The sequence below is a fragment of the Salmo salar genome, chromosome ssa24, assembly GCF_905237065.1.
Source record: "Salmo salar chromosome ssa24, Ssal_v3.1, whole genome shotgun sequence".
NCBI lineage: Eukaryota > Metazoa > Chordata > Actinopteri > Salmoniformes > Salmonidae > Salmo > Salmo salar.
The window spans coordinates 18035198-18060417 of NC_059465.1; the positions used below are offsets into that span (position 1 = coordinate 18035198).

At 42.7% G+C, this 25220-nt stretch overlaps 2 protein-coding genes and 1 long non-coding RNA gene across 4 annotated transcripts in view; 1 reads left to right on the forward strand and 2 right to left on the reverse strand.

Annotated features, from left to right (window-relative positions):
• LOC106585286 (MLX-interacting protein) overlaps positions 1-7258 on the reverse strand; it is a 45663-nt gene extending 38405 nt beyond the window's left edge. For both annotated transcript variants that reach the window (XM_014171354.2, XM_014171353.2), the window contains exon 1: positions 6948-7258. In XM_014171354.2, coding sequence (XP_014026829.1) covers positions 6948-7258 — 311 coding nt within the window. The remainder of the gene's footprint in view (positions 1-6947) is intronic.
• A 462-nt stretch (positions 7259-7720) lies between these two features.
• Positions 7721-9895, forward strand: LOC106585287 (uncharacterized). The gene is made up of 2 exons (XR_006761884.1): positions 7721-8460; positions 9318-9895. It is a non-coding gene; the product is annotated as an uncharacterized lncRNA (long non-coding RNA).
• Positions 9896-14336: 4441 nt separating this feature from the next.
• On the reverse strand, positions 14337-23341 carry LOC106585288 (B-cell CLL/lymphoma 7 protein family member A). Its single transcript, XM_014171355.2, has 6 exons — positions 23125-23341; positions 22185-22266; positions 21841-21937; positions 21556-21735; positions 17700-17803; positions 14337-15318 (listed from the first exon to the last, which is right to left on the reverse strand). Exons 1-6 carry the CDS (start codon positions 23214-23216, stop codon positions 15244-15246), a joined length of 630 nt encoding a protein of 209 aa, XP_014026830.2. The 5' UTR covers positions 23217-23341; the 3' UTR covers positions 14337-15243.
• Positions 23342-25220: the final 1879 nt, after the last annotated feature.

Here is a 25220-nt window from a genome sequence, read left to right on the forward strand (position 1 = left end):
AGTGCTGAAATGTGTTCGGTTGCTTAGTTATTAAAAAGGGACAGGCGGCTATTTGAGATTCGACGTTAAATTGAAGTTTTACAGTAAGCTCATGAGGCATTTATAAGTTATATACTGAGTATAGAAAACATTAAGAACACCCACTCATTCCATGACATAGACTTACCAGGTGAAAGCTATTATCCCTTATTGATGTCACTTGTTACTAAATCCACTTCAAATCAGTGTAGATGAAGGGGAGGTGACAGGTTAAAGGATTTTAAAGCCTTGAGACAATTAAGACATAGATTGAATGGCACACATACACAGAGGGTGAATGGGCAAGACAATATTTAAGTGCCTTTGAATAGGGAATGGTTGGTGCCAGGTTTGTGTCAACTGTATCGCTGCTGGAAGGCTTGACACATTGTAGAGTCCATGCCTGACGAATTGAGACTGTTCTTAGGGATGCATGATATAATGGTGAACATATCGGAATCGTCTGATATTAGCTAAAAATGCCAACATCGGTATTGGCCGATGTCTAGTTTAACGCCTGGTGTGCAAAACCAAAGTGTCAAAGCTGACGTGCATACCTATATAACGAAGGTACATGACATAATGACGCCACGTAATGACGCCATCCACCGTTCTCTGTCGTTGGTGATGTTGGCTTTCGCCGACTGGTCGGGCACCGGTTAACACTAACAAGTGCGCTATTTTTCAAATGTTGCCCTACCGGAGTTACACAGTAATAGCGTCACTGCTATTAGCTTCATGACATACATACTATGAAACACCGTTTGGGTCTTTGCGTGTCAAAAAAGATACAGTAGCACTGTCAAAGCTGTACAAAAAAAGTCAGCAAACAAGCAAACACCGGCCACGAACGATGAGTTTACAATACAGCGTTGGTAATCAAGCATCATTTGTTCGACCGCAACTTCTGGGGTAGCTAGCTATAGCTTGGTAACGTTACCTAGTCAGCCTGAAAACAATGACCAGTAGAAACTGCAGTTATTTTCATTATTCTTAGCAATGATTTAGGAATCTTTGTGAGTAAGTATTAGCTAGGTTGCCACTTGTTGTTCGCCTATTAAAATTGAACTTCACTTCATGAAAATAAATAGCTAGCCAGCTACTTAACCCTATTGCCCAAAGCTAACGTTATAAGCAGCCAGCTAGCTTCATCCGGCTAGTAAGGCTTGACAGGACCGGGTTATGTGTTGTGAAGCTAGCCATGATAAGGATTAGGCACAATAGTGGACTTTGTGGTTCACCTTCAAAATAAAAGAATCATTAACAGTGATGCAAATTAATACAAATAGTAGAATTACGACATACTTTTAGTTTGAAGGCTAACCGCAAAGTCCACTATTGTGGCTAATCCTTATTGTAGCTAGCTTCACAGATGTGTCCGACCACCATTAATCAAATAAGAACTGTTATAAATTAGGGTTACTTTAGATGACACCTAGCTATATAGTTAGCTAGCTAACTATATAGCTACTGAAACAGATTGTTGTTTTGTTATGTTTTTGAGGAAGATCATTGTTTGCATCCATGAGCAAGCTAGCTTTTTTTATGATGAGCACTGTAGGTGTGCGAGGAAATTTTACCAGTACATTAGCATACGTATTGATGAATCGTTGTGACATGAAATATGAGTGAGTGTAATCAATGTGTAATAACTACATAAAAGATTTATGAACACGTAAAATTATTATGTGATGTACAGTCATATTCAGGTCCTGATTGGTCAAAAAGTGTTATTTGACACGTCAAAAAGTGTTATTTGACACGTCAAAAAGTGTTATTTGACACGTCAAATAGTGTTAAATAGTATATTTCTTGACACGCAAAGACACGCAAAGACCCAAACGGAGTTCCATAGAAATCCAGGTTGAGAATGAAACGACTGAACAGATGATCAACGAAACAGCACAGCAAGTAAGTGAAAGAAATACAGTTGAAGTCGGAAGTTCACATACACTTAGGTTGGAGTCATTAAAACTCGTTTTGCAACCACTCTACAAACTATAGTTTTGGCAAGTCGGTTAGGACATCTACTTTGTGCATGACACAAGTAATTTTTCCAACAAATGTTTACAGAGAGATTATTTAACTTATAATTCACTGTGGAGCAATTCCAGTGGGTCAGAAGTTTACACACACTAAGTTGACTGTGCCTTTAAACAGCTTGGAACATTCCAAAAAATTATGTCTTGATTTTAGAAGCATCTGATAGGCTAATTGACATCATTTGAGTCAATTGGAGGTGTACCTGTGGATGTATTTCAAGGCCTACCTTCAAACTCAGTGCCTCTTTGCTTGACATCATGGGCAAATCAGAGTCAGAGTCGAAAGCCTTGGCCAGGTTGATGAATACAGCTGCACAGTATTGTTTCTTATCGATGGCGGTTATGATATTGTTTAGGGCCTTGAGTGTGGCTGAGATGCACCCATGGCCAGCTCGGAAACCAGATTGCAGAGAAGGTACGGTGGGATTCGAAATGGTCTGTGATCTGTTTGTTAACTTGGCTTTTGAAGACCTTAGAAAGGCAGGGTAGGATAGATACAGGTGTGTAGCAGTTTGGGTCTAGAGTGTCTCCCCCTTTCAAGAGGGGGATGACCGCGGCAGCTTTCCAATCTTTGGAAATCTCAGACGATATGAAAGAGAGGTTGAACAGGCTAGTAATAGGAGTTGCAACAATTTCGGCTGATATTTTTAGAAAGAAAGGGTCCAGATTGTCTAGCCCAGCTGATTTGTAGGGGTCCCGATTTTGCAGCTCTTTCAGAACATCAGCTATCTGGATTTGGGTGAAGGAGAAATGGGGGAGGCTTGGGAAAGTTTCTGTGGGGGGGGGGGGTGCAGGGCTGTTGACCGGGGTAGGGGTAGCCAGGTGGAATGCATGGCCAGCCATAGAAAAATGCTTATTGAAATTCTCAATTATCGCAGATTTATCGGTGGTGACTGTTTCCTAGCCTCAGTGCAGTGGGCAGCTGGGAGGAGGTGCTCTTATTCTCCATGGACTTTACAGTGTCCCAGAACTTTTGGGAGTTTGTGCTACAGGATGCAAATTTCTGCTTGAAAAACCTAGCCTTTACTTTCCTAACTGCCTATGTATATTGGTTCCTAACTTCCCTGAAAAGTTGCATATCTCGGGGGCTATTCGATGCTAATGCAGAACGCCACAGGATGATTTTGTGCTGGTCAAGGGCAGTCACGTCTGGAGAGAACCAAGGGCTATATCTGTTCCTGGTTCAAAACATTTTGAATGGGGCATGCTTATTTAAGATTGTGAGGAAGGCACTTTTAAAGAATAACCAGGCATCCTCTACTGACGGAATGAGGTCAATATCCTTCCAGGATACCCGGGCCAGGTCGATTAGAAAGGCCTGCTCGCTGAAGTGTTTTAGGGAGATTTGACAGAGATTAGGGGTGGTCGTTTGACCGCAGACCCATTACGGACGCAGGCAATGAGGCAGTGATCGTTGAGATCCTGGTTGAAGACAGCAGAGGTGTATTTTGAGGGAAGGTTGGTTAGGATGATATCTAGGAGGGTGCCCGTGTTTACGGATTTGGGGTTGTACCTGGTAGGTTCCATGATAATTTGTGTGAGATTGAGGGCATCTAGCTTAGATTGTAGGACGGCCCGGGTGTTAAGCATATCCCAGTTTAGGTCACCTAACAGCACAAGCTCTGAAGCTAGATGGGGGCAATCAATTCACATATGGTGTCCAGGGCACAGCTGGGGGCAGAAGGTGGTCTATAGCAAGCGGCAACGGTGAGAGACTTGTTACTGGAAAGGTGGATTTTTAAAAGTAGAAGCTCAAAATGTTTGGGCACAGACCTGGATAGTAAGACATTACTCTGCAGGCTAACTCCACCCCCTTTGGCAGTTCTATCTAAAATGTTATAGTTAGGGATGGAAATTTCAGGGTTTTTGGTGGTCTTCCTAAACCAGGAGTCAGACACGGCTAGGACATCCGGGTTGGCAGTGTGCTAAAGCAGTGAATAAAACAAACTTAGGGAGGAGGCTTCTGATGTTAACATGCATGAAACCAAGGCTTTTACGGTTACAGAAGTCAACAAATGAGAGCGCCTGGGGAATGGGAGTGGAGCTAGGCACTGCCGGGCCTGGATTCACCTCTACATCACCAGAGGAACAGAGGAGTAGGATAAGAGTACGGCTAAAGGCTATAAGAAATGGTTGTCTAGTACGTTCGGAACAGAGAGTAAAAGGTGCAGGTTTCTGGGCACGGTAGAATAGATTCAAGGCATAATGTACAGACAAAGGTATGGTAAACCTATGCATTAAGTGACAATGAGTGAGATATTGTCTCTAGAAACATAATTTAAACTAGGGGAGTTCACCGCATGTGTGGGAGGTAGAACTAGAGGATTAACTAAAGCATATTGAGCAGGGCTAGAGGCTCTACAGTGAAATAAGGCAATAATTACTAACCAAAACAGCAATGGACAAGGCATATTGACATTAGAAAGAGGCATGCGTAGCCGAGTGATCATAGGGGTCCAGTGAGTAGCTCGGCGTGCTGGAGACACGGCGATTCAGACAGCTACCGGCCCGGGGATAGCAAGCTAGCAGAAGGGCCTTAGAGGGACGTCGCGATGAAAGAAGTCTGTTGTAGCCCCCTCGTGCTGTTATGTCGGCAGACCAGTCGTCATGGATCAGCAGGGCTCCGTGTGGTATAAGGGTCCAGGCAAATTAGCAAAATGGGTGTAGTGGCCAAAGAATTTGTCCGATGGGCCTCTTCAGCTAACGGTCCGATATGCTCTAGACAGCTAGCGGGCCGCGGCTAGCAGGCTAGCAGATGGGCATTCAGGGGACGTCGTGACGGAGGAGCCAGCTGAAAAAAACCCTCGGGTGAATTACGTCGGTAGTCCAGTCGTGATGGGTCGGCGGGGCTCCGTGTCGGCAGTAAAAGGGGTCCAGGCCAATTGGCAAAATAGGTATTGTAGCCCAAGGAGTGGCTGATGGACCTCTTCGGCTAGCCGGGAGATGGGCCTAGCAAAGGCTAGCTCCAGGCTAATTGGTTCTGGCTTCGGGACAGTGACGTTAGCCAGGAGTGGCCACTCGGATAGCAACTAGCTAGCTGTGATGATACAGGTGAAAAGGTTCAGAGCTTGCGGTAGGAATCCGGAGATATGGAGAAAAATAAGTCTGATTTGCTCTGGTTTGATTCACGCTGTGCAGACTGTTCGGGATAAAGGTAGCTGATGACCTCTCGCAGTGGCTAGCTGACTACTAGCTATTTAGCTGCTAGCTTCTGTTGGGGGTTCCAGTTCAAGAGTAAAGAAAATAGCAGCTCCATACCACATTGCGTGAGGCGGATTGCAGGAGAGTATGTTGAAGTTAAGAAAAATATATGCTTAGAAAAAAGATATAAAAAGATATATACACGGGACAAGAAGAGGACAAAAGACGTCTGACTGCTACGCCATCTTGGATTAGACACACACGTATAGTTGAACATAATATACTCTACAGGCATATCAAACTTCCAGAGTGGGATCTCTGCTAGTTTGAAAATGATGGCCGCAAATGTTTAATTATATTGACCAGATAGTCCATTGGCCACTCTAACAATGAAAATAAATGGCTTAAAAAATGGAAGGTAGTCGGGAGGAGGCATCAGGTATTATATTCAAAGAATAGGCAGATAGCAAGGACCGTTGTGGTTCACACGGCTATTTGGGATCTTTGGGACTTCCCTACCCCATTGAAGTTGCCATTTAAATTGGTTAAGGTGCCGGTTATGGTTAGGATTTAGGGGTAGCGACGTCAAAAGGATTCCGGATTGCACCCTCAGGCACAATTCTGATAGTGTTTTTTCTCAAAGTTGCCGGGATGACACGTGTCTTATTTATACCAGAACACTCCTAACAGCCTAAGCATTACGAAACTTATTTGATTAAATAAACCTCACGGACCATATAAAGATTGGTCAACATTTTTGGTTGACCAAATTCGACACTCATTGACCTCCATACAAAAAAAACTCAAAACGCCACCTGCTGGAGAATACATTTTCGGCCGAGTTACCTTCGGTGTAAAGATTTTTCTTCCACTAGCCCTACTTCAGATTATTAGAATGTGTTTAAATATATGACTTCATTTTTCAACAGTTTAAAAAAATAACGGAAAGTTATGCAGATAAGTAGTGCCTAATGCGGTGTAACTGTCAAACTGTTACGCAAACTATGCAAAGTTATCCAGACCAGACCTGCAAGTAGGACAGGACACAGTTGATCTTGGGACCACTGCACAACACATATTATTTAGCAAATTCCGAATATTTGCCTGGCTATCCAGCCACATCGTTCCGGCCAAATGCCACGCCCAGGATAGATAACTGAACTAAATTCAGTAAATTGCCTGGCAAGCCTAATAGCTTCTCATCTGACATTGACAGACACTACATGCGAAGGAGCTGCATCGAATTATTACATTTAAAGCATTAATTAGACTATGGTTGTTGTTGTATGCCACTATACTGTAGCCTGTGTTTTTAAGAAAGTTAGACCCGTGACTTCAGATACACTCAATGCTTTGGGCGTGGGATCAAATACTCGAGAGACACTGGAAAAGGAAAGGCTCGTCCAACTTGTGATTCGCTTAGAAAATAAAACCACTTAGTTGTCATTGGTCGAGTTCGTTTTGCATGTCCAGGTGCACCGCGTGAGCGGAGTTTCTTTTGAGACTAGTCCATTGGTCTTTAAACACATCTCCACTCAACCGGAGCACCGGGCCATGCAAAACAAACTCCACCATTCGGTAGCTGGGTATGGACAATGCATATTTTTTAACCCAAGTCACAGTCCAAAATGTAGCCCATTCAATTAATGCCACCGGAGTAAAGAAATGCTTGGAAGCTAGGTAACTATTCAGTTAGCAAACGTTACACTTAATTGATTAACGACGAGAACCAACCAATACACAAACCTGTATGCAAGAGTCATGCATTCGAAAAGTTTTGTCAACGACGCGTCAATGGAGAGATGTGATGTACACTTCTTCCCGAAGTGATACGTCCGACAGGTTTGTTTGTTGACTGTGTCGAAATCGTAACCTTTTCTTGGTGGGTGTTCAATGTGCGGCGAGGACACCATGAAGTGACCACTGTGGATTATCTGTGACTCGCGTCCATCCGACTTCTTGAAACCAATGTGAGACTCCGTGTCCGAGTCATCGTCCTGTTCCTGCTTGATACTCACTGTGGGGCTTCGGTATTGTATTTCCCTGGTAGTAGCCATGTCTTAGTTATTTAGCTAGCTAACGTTAGTTCTTCTGGAATTCTTTGCTAACGTTAGCTGTTCTCATAGCTAGTAGTTGCGAGTTAAAATGAAGTTATTTATACATGTCACTTTGCTCTTTCGAATAAATTTTCCAGTTTTGCTCCACCCTTTGAGAAACGTTGCATTGTTGGCAACCACTGCCAGTCTTTTCAGTATCCTATTTTGCTAGCTATATATAGTTTGCTTACAGCTAACAAAAGTGTTGTTGGTATCGAAGTATTTCCAGTGAAGCTAAAGGGACTAACTGTTGCGCCGTCATGTCTGCCAACGTGATTGGCTGGAGTATCATAGAAACACCCTCCACTCGAGCTGCAGGCTCAAAATAACTTCGACGTAGAGAGTAGTCGTCTTCGTATGGTAGACGCTTTGTTCCATATTGCTGCGTTTCCCAGTTTGGAAACTGCATTGCACAATTGTTTACAAAAAAGGGGTAAAGGAAATTGAAGCGCCATAACCCTATACATACCACTATCCCCAACACACATTACCACTACTTTGGCCAAACAGATCCCACACCAGGCCTGGGAGGCTGTACCCCCTTCTCTCAAAACCCCCTGTAGTTCTTCAGCACAAAAATCTCATACCCAAGAGTTCTGCTGCCAATTCAATCTTCTGGGATTTCGTTCCCCTCATTGTGGTACAATTAATGACCATAACAGTAAACAGCAACAAGCCAACTACTACCCACAGGGCTCCAATCAACAAGGCCTACTACTCACAGGGCTCAAATCTCTCACTATCACAGGACATTTATGATCCCCCAACAACATGACCACCCCCACAATTGAAACACACACACGTTTTCCCTTTAAACTACACTTGTCCCATGCCCTCCTGCACACTTGTATCTCCCTTCTACATACTGCTGCAACATGACCATAAACTTGGCACCTGAAACACCTTAGTGGATTTGGAGCAAAAGCTCTCACAGGATAATTTACACCCTAGCATGACTTTATCCGGCTACACTCTGCATCAAAACTCCAAAAGGACAGACCGAGTCTCCTCAGTCTCACGCTTTCCACCGGGTCTGCATTGCATCAAGCATTGACTTCACCAGGCCCGGGCTTTAGCCCCGAATGATTTTGTCTCTGTCCCGAGTCTTTTGCCCTGCTGGGATATTGTAAAATAAGAGAGCGCAAAGATGAGGAGAACCAGAGGTAAACTTTGTTTGTTTGCTTGTTATTACTATAGCACATTTTGTTAGCTCATAATGATGTTATTGACTTCACAGTAATCCAGATTCGAGTAATTTACAGTCAACATGTTGACTCAAAAGCTGCACTGACAGAACGTTAACTTACATGAGGGACTACCCAGTCGAGCTAACATTGAGACGGCTGTTGTATTTGCAGGAGGAAGTGAATAGATTGTGTGTGTGTGTGTGTTTACAATACAATTATTTAGCATCTAGCTACATAGATGGGTTGGCTGACAACGTCACAAAAATGATGTGCGATCTTCCATGGGGCATAAATCAGCCTGTTGTGATTCTGGATGGCCAGATTGCTAGCAAGAATGACACTGCCATGTGTGGGAATAATAAATGGCTTATTTCATCAAGTTATTGATAGCATGTCTTGTTTTGAGGTGTTTTGACTGATTTCATGTCAATGCAAATATGGCTAAAATTCACTAGCTAGCTAACCAACAACTGTAACGATTTATTTGAAACAACAAGTGGTCATTGTGCAAATGTATTTGTTTTCAATAAAAATTGGAAACTAAATATAGCTTACTTGTAAACAATCTAAGCCAACCTCATTTGTTTTGCCACATGGTTGGTTGCATGCATTTAGATTGTGTTGCTAAAGCGACAGAGAGAACACCGGTATTGTGGTGAGTGAAGGGTAAGACAGTTGAATGTTAATCAGGTTTAAGATTGAGTGAAAAAAATCATGTAAACAGTATTTGCCTGTTGTTCATGTTGTGTGTATATATTGCTTCTGTGTGTTTGTCTGTTCAGGATACTCCATATTGCTACGGCACTGATACTATGCCTTCTCTGTAATAATAGAGGAAATCCAAGACAGCAGAACATCAGACAGCAAGGAAGAGAGGGGAGAAGACAAGACAGAGCGAGAACATCGAGAGAGAGCAGGCCCACACAAGACAAACATGGCATATTCATCTCAAGCCAGAGGAAATAGTCCTTGCTAAACATAAAGATGCCACTTCTGACATGTCCTGCATGTATAAATTGTTAGACACTGATATTTTCCCATCACTGAAGGCAATCATACAGACTGTGCTGACCATCCCAGTTAGCAGCTGTGAGAGATCTTTCAGTGCATTAAGACATCTACATACCTGGCTTAGGAGACCAAGATAGAATGCCTCATGACAATTGACAAGGATATTCATACTAACACGCTTGGGAAAGAGTGAAGTCATAGACAGGTTTGCACCTAAAGTTTAATTGTTTCATTTCAAATTTCTATGGATGGACTAATACTAGTACTGTGTAATATAACTCGCAAACATTGTGAATATTTAGTTGGAGAATGGATTGTATGCTGGTACATGTGTGTAAAATTGTGAAGTGTTGTTACTACAGGGGTGTTGGAGGGGGTGTATTTGTTTTTGTGTAATTACTTAGGTAGAAATATTGTCAAGTAGCTAACTGACCTTGGACTTTGACATCCACGCGATTCAGAATATACCATCTTCATAGTCATGTTATGCTTGGTTCAATAGCTATTGACGAGGAAACCGAATACCCAATATAAAACTAATTTTACCTCTGTAAGCAGGACACCACTTTCGTCCCCATAAAGACTGAAAACCACAAACAGATCGACCAAAGGTATGGATCCACTTTCTCCAAGAATCATACTCCTATTGGGCCAGAGTCTTTCTGATCATTGGAGTGAGGCTCGGAAGCCTTCACACCACCTGACGACCCAGGTTCTTTCTCTCACTTTCGTCAGGATCCATTTCAAGTTCACTGTCCGTTGACAGCTCAGGGTCTTCAGGCGCATAACATGCATTTTGTCTCTCCCGTTTCCTACCCCATTGAAGTTGCAAATTTAAATGGGTTAATGGCAGGGTGGTTGCCCGTTTTGCATGTTATTTTGGCATTAATATGTGTCACACAGTTTGCAAACAATGTAAAAACAAATATATATATATATGTGTATGTATGTATATATACACACACACACACACATCGAGTTAATAAAACTGCATATAAACATGGTCTCTTTAGTTTTTTTTCCAGGTAAGGCAGCTCCAAAATGCAGGTATTTCAGCCTAGCTCAGTGCTTCTGTGGTGGTGGGACAAGCCAGCAGAAAATACGGAGCGTTGCGCCGTGATTGGCCCAGTGTTCTGTCACTCATGGGGACACTACCGCGCCACCAAGTCTAAGGGCAGAGCTCGAAAATGCAAGCCCCTTGGGTGCTGCCATAGAGTTATTAGAAGTACCCATCCAAGAATGCTTAAGGTCATTGGCCACAGAATTACATCAAATCACGTTATATCTACAGTAGCTTTGACTGGACTTTCAAAATCTTAGCTAGCAGTCATCACCATGAATCAAGTCGACAATCTACTGGCAAATCCTTTTTAATCCTTGTCATACGAAGATAAATAATGAAGAGAAATTATAGATAAAACGTATAGGTGCTCATCGGCCATTGGACATAAACATTACACAACAAGTTGGATATCGCAAATTCAACAATGAGGGGTTTGGAAGGAATCAGTGGCTAACTGCAGCCATTGCAAAGCAATCATTAGCCTGCTATTCAGTGGAGTGGCTGTGTGGTCCCAAGTCTAAGACTATGGGCCTCTCTTCCTAGTTTAAAATAAAACATTCAACATTGGCCATGCTGACAATGAAGCATGAATTGGGCCACGCACAAAACTTAACTTGGAACTGCCAAATCTGACTTTAGTGAGTTTAAGACAACTGGGAACTCTGGAAAAATTAACTAAGACTGGGAAAATACGTTTTGAACTTTCATCCAACTCAGAATTGTAAATCCGGAACTCGGGCCTCTTTCTAGAGATCCTGGTTCGAGTCTAGGCTCTGTCGCAGCTGTCCGCGACCCGGAGACCCATGGGGCGGCGCACAAACGGCCCAGTGTCGCCCGGCATAGGGGAGGGTTTGGCTGGCAAGGTTGTCCTTGTCCCATTGCGCTCTAGGCACTCCTGTGGCGGGCCAGGCGTAGGCACGCTGACATGGTCGCCAGGTGCACGGTGTTTCCTCCGACACATTGGTGCGGCTGGCTTCCGGGTTAAGTGGGCATTGTGTCAAGAAGCAGTGCGACTTGTTTGGGTCGTGTTTCGGAGGACACATGGCTCTCGACCTTGGCCTCTCCCGAGTCCGTACAGGAGTTGCAGCGATGAGACAAGACTAACTACCAATTGGGGAGAAAAAGGGCTAATTTTTTTTTTTTAAGTGTTGTGTAGTAGCTGTTAGTAGCCCATGTGCCTCACCCTAATAATTTGGCCTATTTCCACCTCTTAATTTCACCTATTTTGATTTTGTGCACATGTAGCCTATAACCTGTTTTTGAGAAATGTAATCATTGAATATTGTAAGAGCTTTCATTGTCTGCTTATATGCCCCCTTTATTTATCCTATGGTTCTGACTTGGTGTACAGGGAGAACACTAAGAACCGCCCATGTTCTGAATTCTGTTGCTGTACATTTCAAAAGTGCTGAACAAATAGTTACATTGACTATATCCGTCCTAGCTCGCTCATTAATGTCTTAATCGAAATTACGGATTGCCTCATCTGCTTTTCGTCCCATTATGCCATAGTTTGTACATCTCAATTGTCAGTAGAAACCACATTTGTTTAAGCAAGTCAGCCATATCTTTTTAAAGGCAGTAAATGAGGCTGAATGAGCCGTTTTGCTGCCAGACAAGGCTCCGATTATAGCCAAGTGTAGCAGTGGTAATGTGTTGGGACAACTTGATGTAGGCCCTAACAGTTTGTGGGCACTGTTTGTCACCGTTATAGTGAAATTAATGTATTGTTTAGTGTTGTGTGGTGACTTCGCTGGCATGCATCCCACTTTTTTTTTTTTTTGCCCCACTAGGATTTACATGCTAAAATCACCACTGATGTCCTCAAAGATGGAAGGCAGGTGGGAGGCAAGATCAGGTGGGACCATTCTAGCCAATGAGAGGGCAAATAAGTGTGAACAACAGGCTATAGAGCTAAGACTTATCTTTGTAGCTGTGCCATTACAGCGTCTGAGACAGCACCATTGAGGTTCTCCATTTTAAAGTAGTACATTTTCTTCTTAATTGGCTGATTACTCCCAACTCAGGAATTCCCACCCAGTTGACTACTTAAATCAAAATGTCACATGCTTCGCAAACAGGGTAGACTAACAGTGAACTGCTTACTTAAGGGCCCTTCACAACAATGCAAAAAAAATAAAGATAACACAAGGAATAAATACACAATGAGTAACAATAACTTTGCTATATACACAGGGTACCAGTACCGAGTCGATGTGCAGGGGTAAAGGGTAATTTGGGGGGGGTGTGTGACTGTTGGTGTGTGTGGACCATGTTAAATTCCTTAGTGATGTGGACACAGAGGAACTTGATCTCGACCCGCTCCACTATAGCCTTGTCGATGTGAATGGGGGCGTGTTGCCCTCCGTTTCCTGTAGTCTACGATAAGCACCTTTGTCTTGCAGACGTTGAGGGAAAGGTTGTTGTCCTGGCAGGTCACGGACCTTGTCCTTATAGGCTGTCTCATCGTCGTCGCCGATCAGCCTTACCACCGTCTTGTCGTCAGCAAACTAAACGATGGTGTTGAAGTTAGGTGCGGCTACGCAATCATGGGTGAACAGGGAGCACAGGAGGGGCCTAAGCACACACCCCTGAGGGGCCCCCGTGTTGAGGGCCATTGTGGTTGATGTGTTGTTGCCTACCCTCACCACCTGGGGGCGGCCCGACAGGAAGTCCAGGATCCAGTTGCAGAGGGAGGTGTTCAGTCCCAGGGTCGAGCTAAGTGATGAGCTTGGAGGGCAGTATGGTGTTAAACTGAGGTGTCATCAATTAACATTCTCACATGTTCCTTTTTTCCAGGTGGGAGAGAGCAGTGTGGAGTGCAATAGAGATTGTGGCTCGGTTGGGGCGGTATGCAAACTGGAGTGGGTCCAGGGTGTCTGAGATGATTGGTCATGGCTCACAACAGTCTTTCAAAGCATTTCATGGCTACAGATGAGTGCAATGGGGCGATAGTCATTTAGACAGGTTACACCTTGGCGTTCTTGGGCAAAGGGACTATGGTGGTCTCCTTAAAACGTGTAGGTATTACAGACAGGGTCAGGGAGCGGTTGAAAATGCTAGTGAAGACACTTGCCAGCTGATCAGTGCATGCACTGAGTACGCGTCCTGGTAATCCATCTGGCCTTGTTAATGTTAACCTGTTTAAAGGTCTTACATCGGCTAAAGAGAGCGAGATCACACAGTCACCCGGAACAGCTAGTGCTCTCAAATCAAATGTATTGATCACATACACATATTTAACAGATGTTATTGCCGGTGTAGCAAAATGTTTGTAAAAACAAAATATTGCAAAGTTGCTTAGGAGCTCGAAGCAGATCTGCCATGTCTGTTGGCGCCATCATGCATGGTTCAGTGTTGCTTGCCTCGAAGCAAGCATAGAATGCATTTAGCTCATCTGGTAGGCTCACGTTACTGAGCAGCTCAAGGCTGGGTTTCCCTTTGTAATCCGTGACAGTTTGCAAGCCCTGCCACATTCAGGTGGAAGCCCTCAATGGCAATGTCCTCCATCTCTATGACAGGCACAACTTCCTTATAAAGTCTTTTTTTCCCCTAAAGTTGCCAAAATGCCATGTACATCCACTTATCAGTGCATTCATAACCTAACCATTACAAAACTTTTATTTGATCAAATAAGCCTTACGTAAGCAAATTCTGGAGCAAAACCATGCTTCGCCTCTTCCTCTCTGACTCAATTCTGGAAGATATCCATATTATAGGGATCTAAACTAGAGCTATCTGCATTGTAGCTTTATATCGGTGGCAGCTGCATAACAAGTTGTTTTTTGTAGAATTGTTTTATTTTAAAACCTTACATGACGAAATCAATTAATATTTGTGGAATAAATTATGCTAGTTAAACCCCACTCAAATGTATTCAACACTAATAAAATAATACAAATAAGGGTCCCAAAAGAAGACATTCAACATTTGACTTTCTGTAGGACTAATTGAATAAGGCATTTTTAGTTGGGCAAAGGCTGACGAGGAAACAACTATTTAGGCCACTTACACTTCGCAAGTAGAGGTTATACTTATTGTTTAATCTATACATAGTGTTGCCAGCACTGCTGGACTTCAGTGAGGTATTCAAAGAGCTATAACCAAGCAGCCTACATTTGCACTGAAAAATGCTTTGAAACGGTTAACAAAAACTGGGCAATGGGCACTTGATATACCAGAGTGAAGTATACACACTATAGAAACAAATCTACACACATTATTCTGGCAATTCAAGGCACACAAACCTGGAAGTAGGCCTATGCTACAAGCTACAGCTTTCACACGAGGAGAAAGGGAAACCAATATGCAACCGAGTGCCACTAATTAATACAAAAATGTAGGTGTTGTTTTATAGTTAAATTAACTAATGTCTAACTGTCAAAGTAATAAAAGGTTACAACAGCAGCAGAACCAATAGATCATACAAGGATTCAAACAGTGTGTTGACCCTCCTGAGCAAAACAACAAAAGTGACTAAATCAAAATACTGTATGTACATACACTTTGGCGGAGAACCAAAACAATAGCAGGTGTTAGTGGCAAAATGAGAGGGGGGGGGGGTGCTGGACTCCTCTGGGACCAATGCAGAAGAAGAAAGAGCTGAAGACACAGGAGAGGTTAGGACACCTGAAGTGATTAGGAAATAGAAACAGGTCGAGGAATTGGTGATGGGAGAAGATAAGTTAGATTTCCTCAAAATCAGCTGAGGGAGTTTCCAACTTGCCCTTCTTATTGGGAGGAGTGCCATCTTCAGATTCCTGCAAAAATAAAACAAATTATTTCAGAAAAAGCTTTTCATATAAAAATACTTGCTGTCAAACGAGTTTCATTATACTGCATCAGTAAAATGTATAATTGACAAACATACAGTACCAGTCAAGTTTTTTTTTTTTTTACTATTTTCTACATTGTAGAATAATAGTGAAGACATCAAAACTATGAAATAACATGGAATTATTTAGTCCACAAAAATGTGTTAAACAAATCAAAATATATTTCAATTAATATGTGTGCCTTTGTGGAATTTCTTTCCTTAATGCGTTTGAGCCAATCAATTGTGTTGTGACAAGGTATGGGTGGTACACAGAAGATAGCCTTATTTGGCAAAAGACCAAGTCCATATTATGGCAACAGCTCAAATAAGCAAAGAGAAACAACAGTCCATCATTACTTTAAGACATGAAGGTAAGTCAATCTGGAAAATGTAAAGAACTTTGAAAGTTTGTTCAAGTGCAGTCGCAAAAACCATCAAGCGCTATGATGAAACTGGCTCTCATGAGGACCGCCACAGGAAAGGAAGACACAGAGTTACCTCTGCTGCAGAGGAGAACTTTGTTAGAGTTACCAGCCTCTGAAATTGCAGCCCAAATAAATTCTTCACCGAGTTCAATTAACAGACACATCTCAACATCAACTGTTCAGAGGAGACTGCATGAATCAGGCCTTCATGGTCGAATTGCTGCAAAGAAACCACTACTAAAGGACACCAATAAGAAGAAGAGACTTGGTAGGGCCAAGAAACATGAGCAATGGACATTAGACCGGTGGAAATCTGTCCTTTGGTCTGATGAGTCCAAATTTTTGATTTTTGTTTCCAACTGTCCTGTCTTTGTGAGACGCAGAGCAGGTGAACGTATGATCTCCGCATGTGTGGTTCCCACCGTGAAGCATGGAGGTGGTGGCGTGATGGTGCTTTGCTGGTGACACTGATTTATTTAGAATTCAAGGCACACTTCATTTACAAAATAGCTTCCAATACTCTACTCAGCAAACTGGATGCAGTCTATCACAGTGCCATCCGTTTTGTCACCAAAGCCCCTTATACCACCCACCACTGCGACCTGTATGCTCTAGTCGGCTGGCCCTCGCTACATATTCGTCGCCAGACCCACTGGCTCCAGGTCATCTATAAGTCTATGCTAGGTAAAGCTCCACCTTAACTCACTGGTCACGATAACAACACCCACCCGTAGCACGCGCACCAGCAGGTATATCTCACTGGTCATCCCGAAAGCCAACACCTCCTTTGGCCACCTTTCCTTCTAGTTCTCTGCTGCCAATGACTGGAACGAACTGCAAAAATCTCTGAAGCTGGAGACTTATTTTTCCCTCACTAACTTTAAACATAAGCTCTCTGAGCAGCTAACCGATCGCTGCAGCTGTACATAGCTCATCTGTAAATAGCCCACCCAATCTACCTACCACATCCCCATATTGTTTATATTTACTTTCCTGCTCTTTTGCATACCAGTATTTCTACTTGCACATCATCTGCTATTGATCACTCAAGTGTTCATTTGCTAAACTGTAATTACTTCGCTACTATGGCCTATTTATTGCCTTACAGCCTCACGCCATTTGCACACACTGTATATAGACTTTTTTTTCCTATTGTGTTATGGACTGTACACTTGTAACTCTGTTGTTGTGTCGCACTGCTTTGCTTTATCTTGGCCAGGTCGCAGTTGTAAATGAGAACTTCTTCTCAACTAGCTTACCTGGTTAAATAAAGGTGAAATATATATTTTTTTAAATGTTTAAAAAAAAGCCACACTTAACAAGCATGGATACCACAGCATTCTGCGGCGATACGCGATCCCATCTGGTTTGCGCTTAGTGGGACTATTATTTGTTTATCAACAGGACAATGACCCAACAACACCAGGCTGTGTAATTTGACCAAGGAGAGTGATGAAGTGCTGCATCAGATGACCTAGCCTCCATAATCACCCGACCTCAACCCAATTGAGATGGTTTGAGATGAGTTGGACCGCAGAGTGAAGGAAAAGCAGCCAACAAGTGCTCAGCATATGTGGGAACTCCTTCAAGACTGAAAAGCAGTCCTCATGAAGCTGGTTGAGAGAATGCCAAGAGTGTGCAAAACTGTCATCAAGGAAAAGGGTGGCTACTTTGAAGAATCTCAAATATAAAATATATTTTGATTTGTTTAACACTTTTTTATAGTTACTATATGATTCCATGTGTGTTATTTCATTGGTTTGATGTCTTCACTATTATTTTACAATGTAGAAAATAGTAAAAATAAAGAAAAACCCTCGAATGAGTAGGTGTGTCCAAACTTTTGACTGGTACTGTATACAAAGACATTCTAGTCTTGGATGGTTGTGGAAGGGAGGACCTGAGAATCTTGAGGAGTGTCTGAGGATGGTTCATTCCCTCCTGTGGACCTTCCGTCCCTCTTGGGTGTGCTTGTGTTGGAATATTCTGAGGAGTGAACATTTCCTGCAATACCAGAAAGTCTGTTTCAGGCATAACCATGGTAGACAAGATGATTTAAGGAAATAGAATAAGAAAGGACAAGGCACTAGTGTTTATACAGTAGTCCTACTTCTGTAACAGTTCTGATTAAAAGTGAATTATTAAAATAGGCAAGTACATTTTCTGTTACATGCCGACTACACGCGTACATATGTCACTGCGCACATGTTGATTTTGTCCATCCACACCAGACGCAATCATAACATGGAGGTTAAAATATCAAAACCAACTGTGAACCAACTACAGTGCCTTTGGAAAGTATTCAGACCCCTTGACTTTTTCTACATTTTGTTACATTATAGCCTTATTCTAAAATTGATTAAATATTTTTTCCCCCCTCATCAACCTACACACAATACTCCATAATGACAAAGAAAAAAAATGGGTTTTAGACATTTTTGCAAATTACAAATTAAAAAAGGAAATATCACATTTATATAAGTATTCAGACCATTTACTCAGTACTTTGTTGAAGCACCTTTGGCAGCGATTACAGCATCGAGACGCTATAAGCTTGGCACACCTGTATTTGGGGAGTTTCTCCCATTCTTCTCTGCAGATCCTCTCAATCTCTGTCAGGTTAGAAGGGGAGCGTTGCTACACAGCTATTTTCAGGTCTCTCCAGAGATGTTTGATCGGGTTCAAATCCAGGCTCTGGCTGGGCCACTCAAGGACATTCATTCAGAGACTTCTCCAGAAGCCACTCCTGCGTTGTCTTGGCTGTGTGCTTAGGGTTGTTGTCCTGTTGGAAGGTGAACCTTCACCCCAATCTGAGGTCCTGAGCAGGTTTTCATCAAGGATCGCTCTGCTCCGTTCATCTTTGCCTTGATCCTGACTAGTCTCCCAGTCCCGGCCTCTGAAAAACATCCCCACAACGTGATGCTGCCACCACCATGCTTCACCGTAGGGATGGTGCCAGGTTTCCTCCAGATGTGATGCTTGGCATTCAGCCCAAATAGTTCAATCTTGGTTTCATCAGACCAGAGAGACTTTCTCATGGTCAGAGTCCTTCAGGTGCCTTTTGGCAAACACCAAGCGGGCTGTCATGTGACTTATGAGGAGTGGCTTCCGTCTGGCCACACTACCATAAAGACCTGATTGATGGAGTGCTGCAGAGATGTTGTCCTTCTGGAAGTTTCTTCCATCTCCACAGAGGAACTCTCGAGCTCTGTCAGTGACCATTGGGTTCTTGGTCACCTCCCTGATCAAGGCCCTTCTTCCCCGATTGCTCAGTTTGGCCAGGCAGCCAGCACTAGGAAAAGCCTAGGTGGTGCCAAACTTCTTCCATTTAAGAATGATGAGGGCCACTGTGTTCTTGGAGACCTTCAATGTTGCATATATTTTTTGGTAACCTTCCCCAGAGCTGTGCCTTGACACAATCCTGTCTATGAGCTCTGCGGACAATTCCTTGGACCTCATGGCTTGATTTTTGCTCTGACATGCACTGTCAACTGTGGTACCTCATACAGACAGGTGTGTGCCTTTCCAAATCGTGTCCAAACAATTGAATTTACCAAAAGGTGGACTCATCTCAAAGATGACCAATGGAAACAGGATGCACCTAAGCTCAATTTCGAGTCTCATAGCAAAGGGTCTGAATACTTATGTATATAAGTATTTTTAATTCTCGCTTTGTCATTATGGGGTATTGTGTGTAAATGGCTGAGGATTTTATTTAATCGATTTTACAATAATGCTGTAACATAAAATGTAGAAAAAGTCAAGGTGTCGGAATACTTTCTGAAGGCACTGTATATTAATTTTGGGGTAGGTCGAACACAAAACATTCATGAACATTTAGCTAGATAGATGTTGCTAGCCAGTTTGTCCTGGGAGATAAACATTGGGTTGTTATTTTACCTGACATTATTATGGTTCTCTTTTTAGCTGATTCTTTGTAGAATTTCTACCCATAGTCATACAAAATCATGTTTCTCTACTCCGACTATTAATCCACAGATAAAAAGTGAAACCTAGTTAGTTTTCTTTAATTAATCTCTCCTCGTTTGTCTTTCAAGCATCCACGTGGGTTTGAATCTTCCTGATATCCAAATGGAACTAGGTTATGTTTTAGCGTTTGGCTACGCAGATACGTTCGCACAAGCGGTGTGGGTGAAATTATTGAATAACACGTGTAAATGTATTTTGCAACACTCACGCACACAACTTGGCCGTTGAGGGCTGCATGTTATTCTTCTCTTTACTATCCACAATAGTTTCAACTTCACAGACGTGGCATGAGTGACCTTGCTTGGGGTGTATTATCGCAGATCTTGGTAGACAAGGTCTGATTGCGGCATGACCTAGCAAGATTTATTTACCTGTATTTTTTCCAAAATAATATCACAAAATCTGAGAGATGACAGAAATACCTTAATGTAACCGACTTAAAACTCTACATTACAGAACCATCTTGAAGGCAAGAAAGCAAAGTCAAGTGTATGTACAGAACTGGCTGCTTCACGTGATATATTGTTGTCTCTACCTTCTTTCCCTTTGTGTTGTTGTCTGTGCCCAATAATGTTTGTACCATGTGTTGCTACCATGCTGTGTTGTCATGTGTTGCTGCCTTGCCATGTTGTTGTCTTAGGTCTCTCTTTATGTAGTGTTGTCTCTCTTGTCGTGATGTGTGTTTTGTCCTTATTTATATGTTATTTATTTATTTCAATCCCAGCCCCCATTCCCACAGGAGATCTTTTGCCTTTTGGTAGGCCGTCATTGTAAATAAGAATTTGTTCTTAACTGATTTGCCTAGTTAAATAAAGGTTAAATAAATAAAAAGAACAAGGGGTTGGTATTGAATTATGGAAAATACTACTCTCACGGGTGTTTAGCTTGCTACTTGGTGAAAACTACATCAATGACAAGTTGGCACACTGTAGTTTGAGGAGTTTTGCGCTCCGTTCTTAAACGGCATTGGTATGGCAGACCTATTTACCAGCTCATTACACCAGAAACTACAGTAGGCCTTAGTGAAATCCTCTGTTCAACCCCACAAGAGGAAACAACAACCTGTTTGCCTGTCTAGTACATAACAGCTAAACTTTTCTCAAAATATATGAGAAACTCTTGTTGCCCAGAGTACATGCTCAGACTTGTGAATAAATCTCTCTCAGTAGATGCCCATTTTTACAATACTGTTAAGAGGCATGTTTAGCATTTCATGATATCTTCCATACCCTCATTGTTGATTATGGTTTGTCAATATGTATCGCTAGCCTGAAAATCTTTAACAAAAACTTGCTAAATTGTTTCAAGCAATTCTCTGTATGCTGATGGGTTAATTCATAGAACTGTTCCCAATGCTGCCATTGACATTGGTGAAGATGAAATAACATTTGTTTTCACGCATGACTAAGTCACTTTGGGGGGGGAAAGAGTGCTAAATGGCATATATTATATATTATTTTGTTCACCAAAGGTTCCTTATGAATGCCATTTTTACAAGCCATAACATGTACACTTTTGACCTTGACAGTTGTGCAACTGCCATTTCTTTTTACTATTCTGGGATTATGTGGGCTGTATAAAAGCATTCTGCCTCTCAAGTTAAGTCATATTATTTGACAAGTTGACACTACTCTTAGAAAATACCTCAAGGTAAGACAAGAGCACAGCTTTAATGAGGACAATATGCTGTATGTATAGTTTCATATAGTTTAGTTGAAACTAAGGCAATGCTCTCCCTTTCTGTGCTAGGTAGCATATTGACTGACCACTCTTGCTGTCTGTGCTCTTCAGCTGCTCTTTGCCAGGGAACTGGCTCTGGTCACTCTTAGCCTCGTTGCTGTCACTCTGGGAAGTTGCCGTGGCCTCTGGGGCAGGGCTGGCACTGTTGCTGTTCTCCTGCTTCATCGGGGAGCAGTCAGCAATGGAGCTCTGGTTACTGTTATCATCTAAGAGATACAGAAAGTGAAAGAAAGATGAGTTTACAACTATTATTGAACATCAGTTTAAAGTATTTTGCTCTTTGTCGGCATAAGGTGTGAATTGGCTCTTACCATGCATGTCCATCATTCCAGGAGAGGAGCTGTTTTCTGGTGTTGTGACCTCCGACCCATACTTGTCATCCTTGCCTTTCTTCTTATTTTTGCTCTTCTGCAAGATCACACATAAAATGCTGTAGTTGTGCCATTTATTATGTATAACATATCACATGATGTATTTTATCTCAATATAATCACTTTGTATAGGTCATATCAGAAGACATTTGAAAGGAGATGAAGAAAGGAAGCTGGTGATCATCCACCTTACTTCAGTAATTGAACTGTTCCCAGTTTCATTCTACACTCAGCAGAAAAAAATGAATACAAAATTGGTGCCCCCAAACACCCTATGGACTTACATCATTTGACTTGGGCTCGGTAACTGGCACCCATTTGTAGATTCGCAAGGATGTGTCACCGACTGTTACCCATTTCTTCTCCCTGCATTAGATACACAAGGAATGAGGAACACTTGTTTGCATTTGTGTATTAATTTCAAAATGTCAAAATACCACAATACTATTTTTGTTTACTATCGCTTTAAATGTCAGTTCCCCGTAGAAAATGTCCTTCAACATTTCTGTGGAAAGTTAATTTGAAAGTTAGGAATGTACTTGTAGTCATTTGAGAAATCTACCAATGAGTGAGCCTACAGGTGAATAGCCTCAACTAAATTATTTACATTAATTTAGTGGTGATTACATTTAGGCTACTAACACATCTACATTAGTGCGAATCTATAAAATTGCAATTTTATTCAACTATAGGACCATCCAAAATAAAATTGTAAAGCAATTCGGTCTTGCACAGTTCCTCTTCCCACCAGCACCACACGCGCTCTCTATATTTGTAGGACACAAAAACCTCTCCAAGCGCTAAATTTAAAACCCCGCGAACATAGAAACTATTCTAACTATTGACCGCTGTCGTCGAACGGCGGCTGTGATGTTATTATTGATAACATTCGAGCGGTGAAAAACCAGTAGCCGACAAAGCTTCTCAAGCCGGCAGTACATGTACTATGCTAGAACGGCAAAGGCTTCATGTGACTGCAACGAAATGGCTTCTAGGTTCAACCCACAATATTTTATGAATAGATGTAATATTCCCACATGATACGTGTTTAAGCGACCTCCTCCTCTGACCAGGGCACGGGAGCGCAGCGCACATGAGCCGAGATATCATCCGACCGAATTTCATTCAATATATCTTTCGTTTCATAAATTTGTTCTTCTCCCGGTCTCTCCTCCCCCACTAGCAATGCTGCTCTCGGGTCTTAGATAACGCTTTCCCTCTTACCAATTTCGTACTTTATCAACAGCAGCCATAACCCGCTTGATGTCATCTTTCGCCCTACTCCGTGTCTCCGCGCGGACCGACCTGCCCGACATAGCTGCTATAGGTAAAATATTTTCTTAAACTCGCCGGCAGTTTAGACACAATGCAAACACACTGAAGCGAGCTGTAGGAGGAAGTAACGCGCCTGCGCCAAGGACAGTGTTCAGAACAAGCAAAGCGCGTGCACGCCCATTTTTTTGTGTTTTGTAGACAGACAGCCTTAACAGAAGTTGCACTACTTCAGACAAAAGTTTTACAGCATTTATCTTGCAAGTCTCCCAGAAAACAAAAGTAAATGCATTGGCTATACATTAATAAAAAATAAAAAAAATTACTTGGCACAATGAGGTAAGCAATTGTGGATTAATACATTTAAAACATATGCAATTAAATGTGTTATTTTTTCATGTCATAACATATGCTGTATTCAATTGATCTTTATTAGCCAATCATAACCAATAAAAGGTCACATCAAACTTCACCCATGAGGAAACCTGTATGTGTGTGCGCTTCATGAACTAGATACTTCCCATGAGTCTTTTACAGCACTCTTGCCACCTCCCCGTCATGATTTACATCTCACTCTTGCCACCACCCCGGTCAACAACAAGACCCAGGCCCTCACATGGTTCTGCCTGGGATCTTACCTCAGAACCCTGAGGCTGATCCCAGTCGACCTGCGAGCCCCAGTCTCTTTTCTGCTCCCCACACTATGTCCAGCTCCAAAAGTTAAGACATTTTAAACTGGGAAAAGAAGCAGTCACGGTTTTAACTAAACACCGCTCTCTTTTCTCTCTTGTGCTGGAGAGGGAACCAGTGTGTATAGTGCGTAGGCTTGCTATAGGTGAGCCCACAACGGTTTGGCGCAACGTGGCCCATCTTGGTCTGCTGAATTGGCACCGGGACCTGTCCTGGATGGTCGCCCACAAGATCCTCCCTGTCAGGGTCGTTATGCACTCCCGGGGCATGGCGAGGACGTCCTCGTGCCCCCGACCAGGCTGCGGCCAAGATGAGTCGGTCAGGCACTTGCTATGGGAGTGCAGAGCCGCCAGGGACCTGTGGAAGGAAACAGGCCCCCTGAGTCTCCCAACAGGGGAGGACCTAACGCACCAGCTCATGCTGTAGGGGGTGGGCCGAAGGCCTATTCCACAAAGGGCCTTCACCAAGCTCTGGCCCACCCTCACATGTCTGAAGGAAGCACTGTGGTCCTCCCACAACCTGCTGGTCACGAAACGGGTAGAGACTATCCCCCAGGCAGTGGCCATGGTAGCCACAGAAGCCCTGAGGTGGTACAGAAGGGGGCCTCGACCCCAGGCGAAGGGTCCCCCACAACACCCAAGGTCCCGGCGGCCACCCAAGGTCCCGACAGCGCTGCGGCACCTAGAGCGATGCACCTAGGAGAGGGATCTCCTCTGGGCCCCGACGGACAGGACAGTAATTGATTTTGAGGAGCTGGAAGAGGCGAGTTTGATAAGGACTCACCCTGTTCCTGTACAAAGGACTGAAGACAGCCTTATAAGAAAGTGACTTAACATGTTTTTCATGTCTTAAAAATGTTTCTTTGTTATATCATTTGTACACTAAGTGGCTTTTACATGAAAACATACTTTTATTCAAGGTCGTTTCTATTGTTTTTAACAAGTACTTTATTTCACCTTTATTTAACCAGGTAGGCTAGTTGAGAACAAGTTCTCATTTGCAACTGCGACCTGACCAAGATAAAGCAAAGCAGTTCGACACATCAAAACAGAGTTACACATGGAATAAACAAACATACAGTCAATAATACAGTAGAAAAAGTATATATACAGTATGTGCAAATGAGGTAAGATAAGGAAGGTAAGGCAATAAATAGGCCATGGTGGCGAAGTATTTACAATACAGCAATTAAACACTGGAATGGTAGATGTGCAGAAGATGAATGTGCAAGTAGGGATACTGGGGTGCAAAGGAGCAAGATAAATACATTATGGGAATGAGGTAGTTGGATGGGCTATTTACAGGTACAGTGATCTGTGAGCTGCTCTGACAGCTGGTGCTTAAAGCTAGTGAGGGAG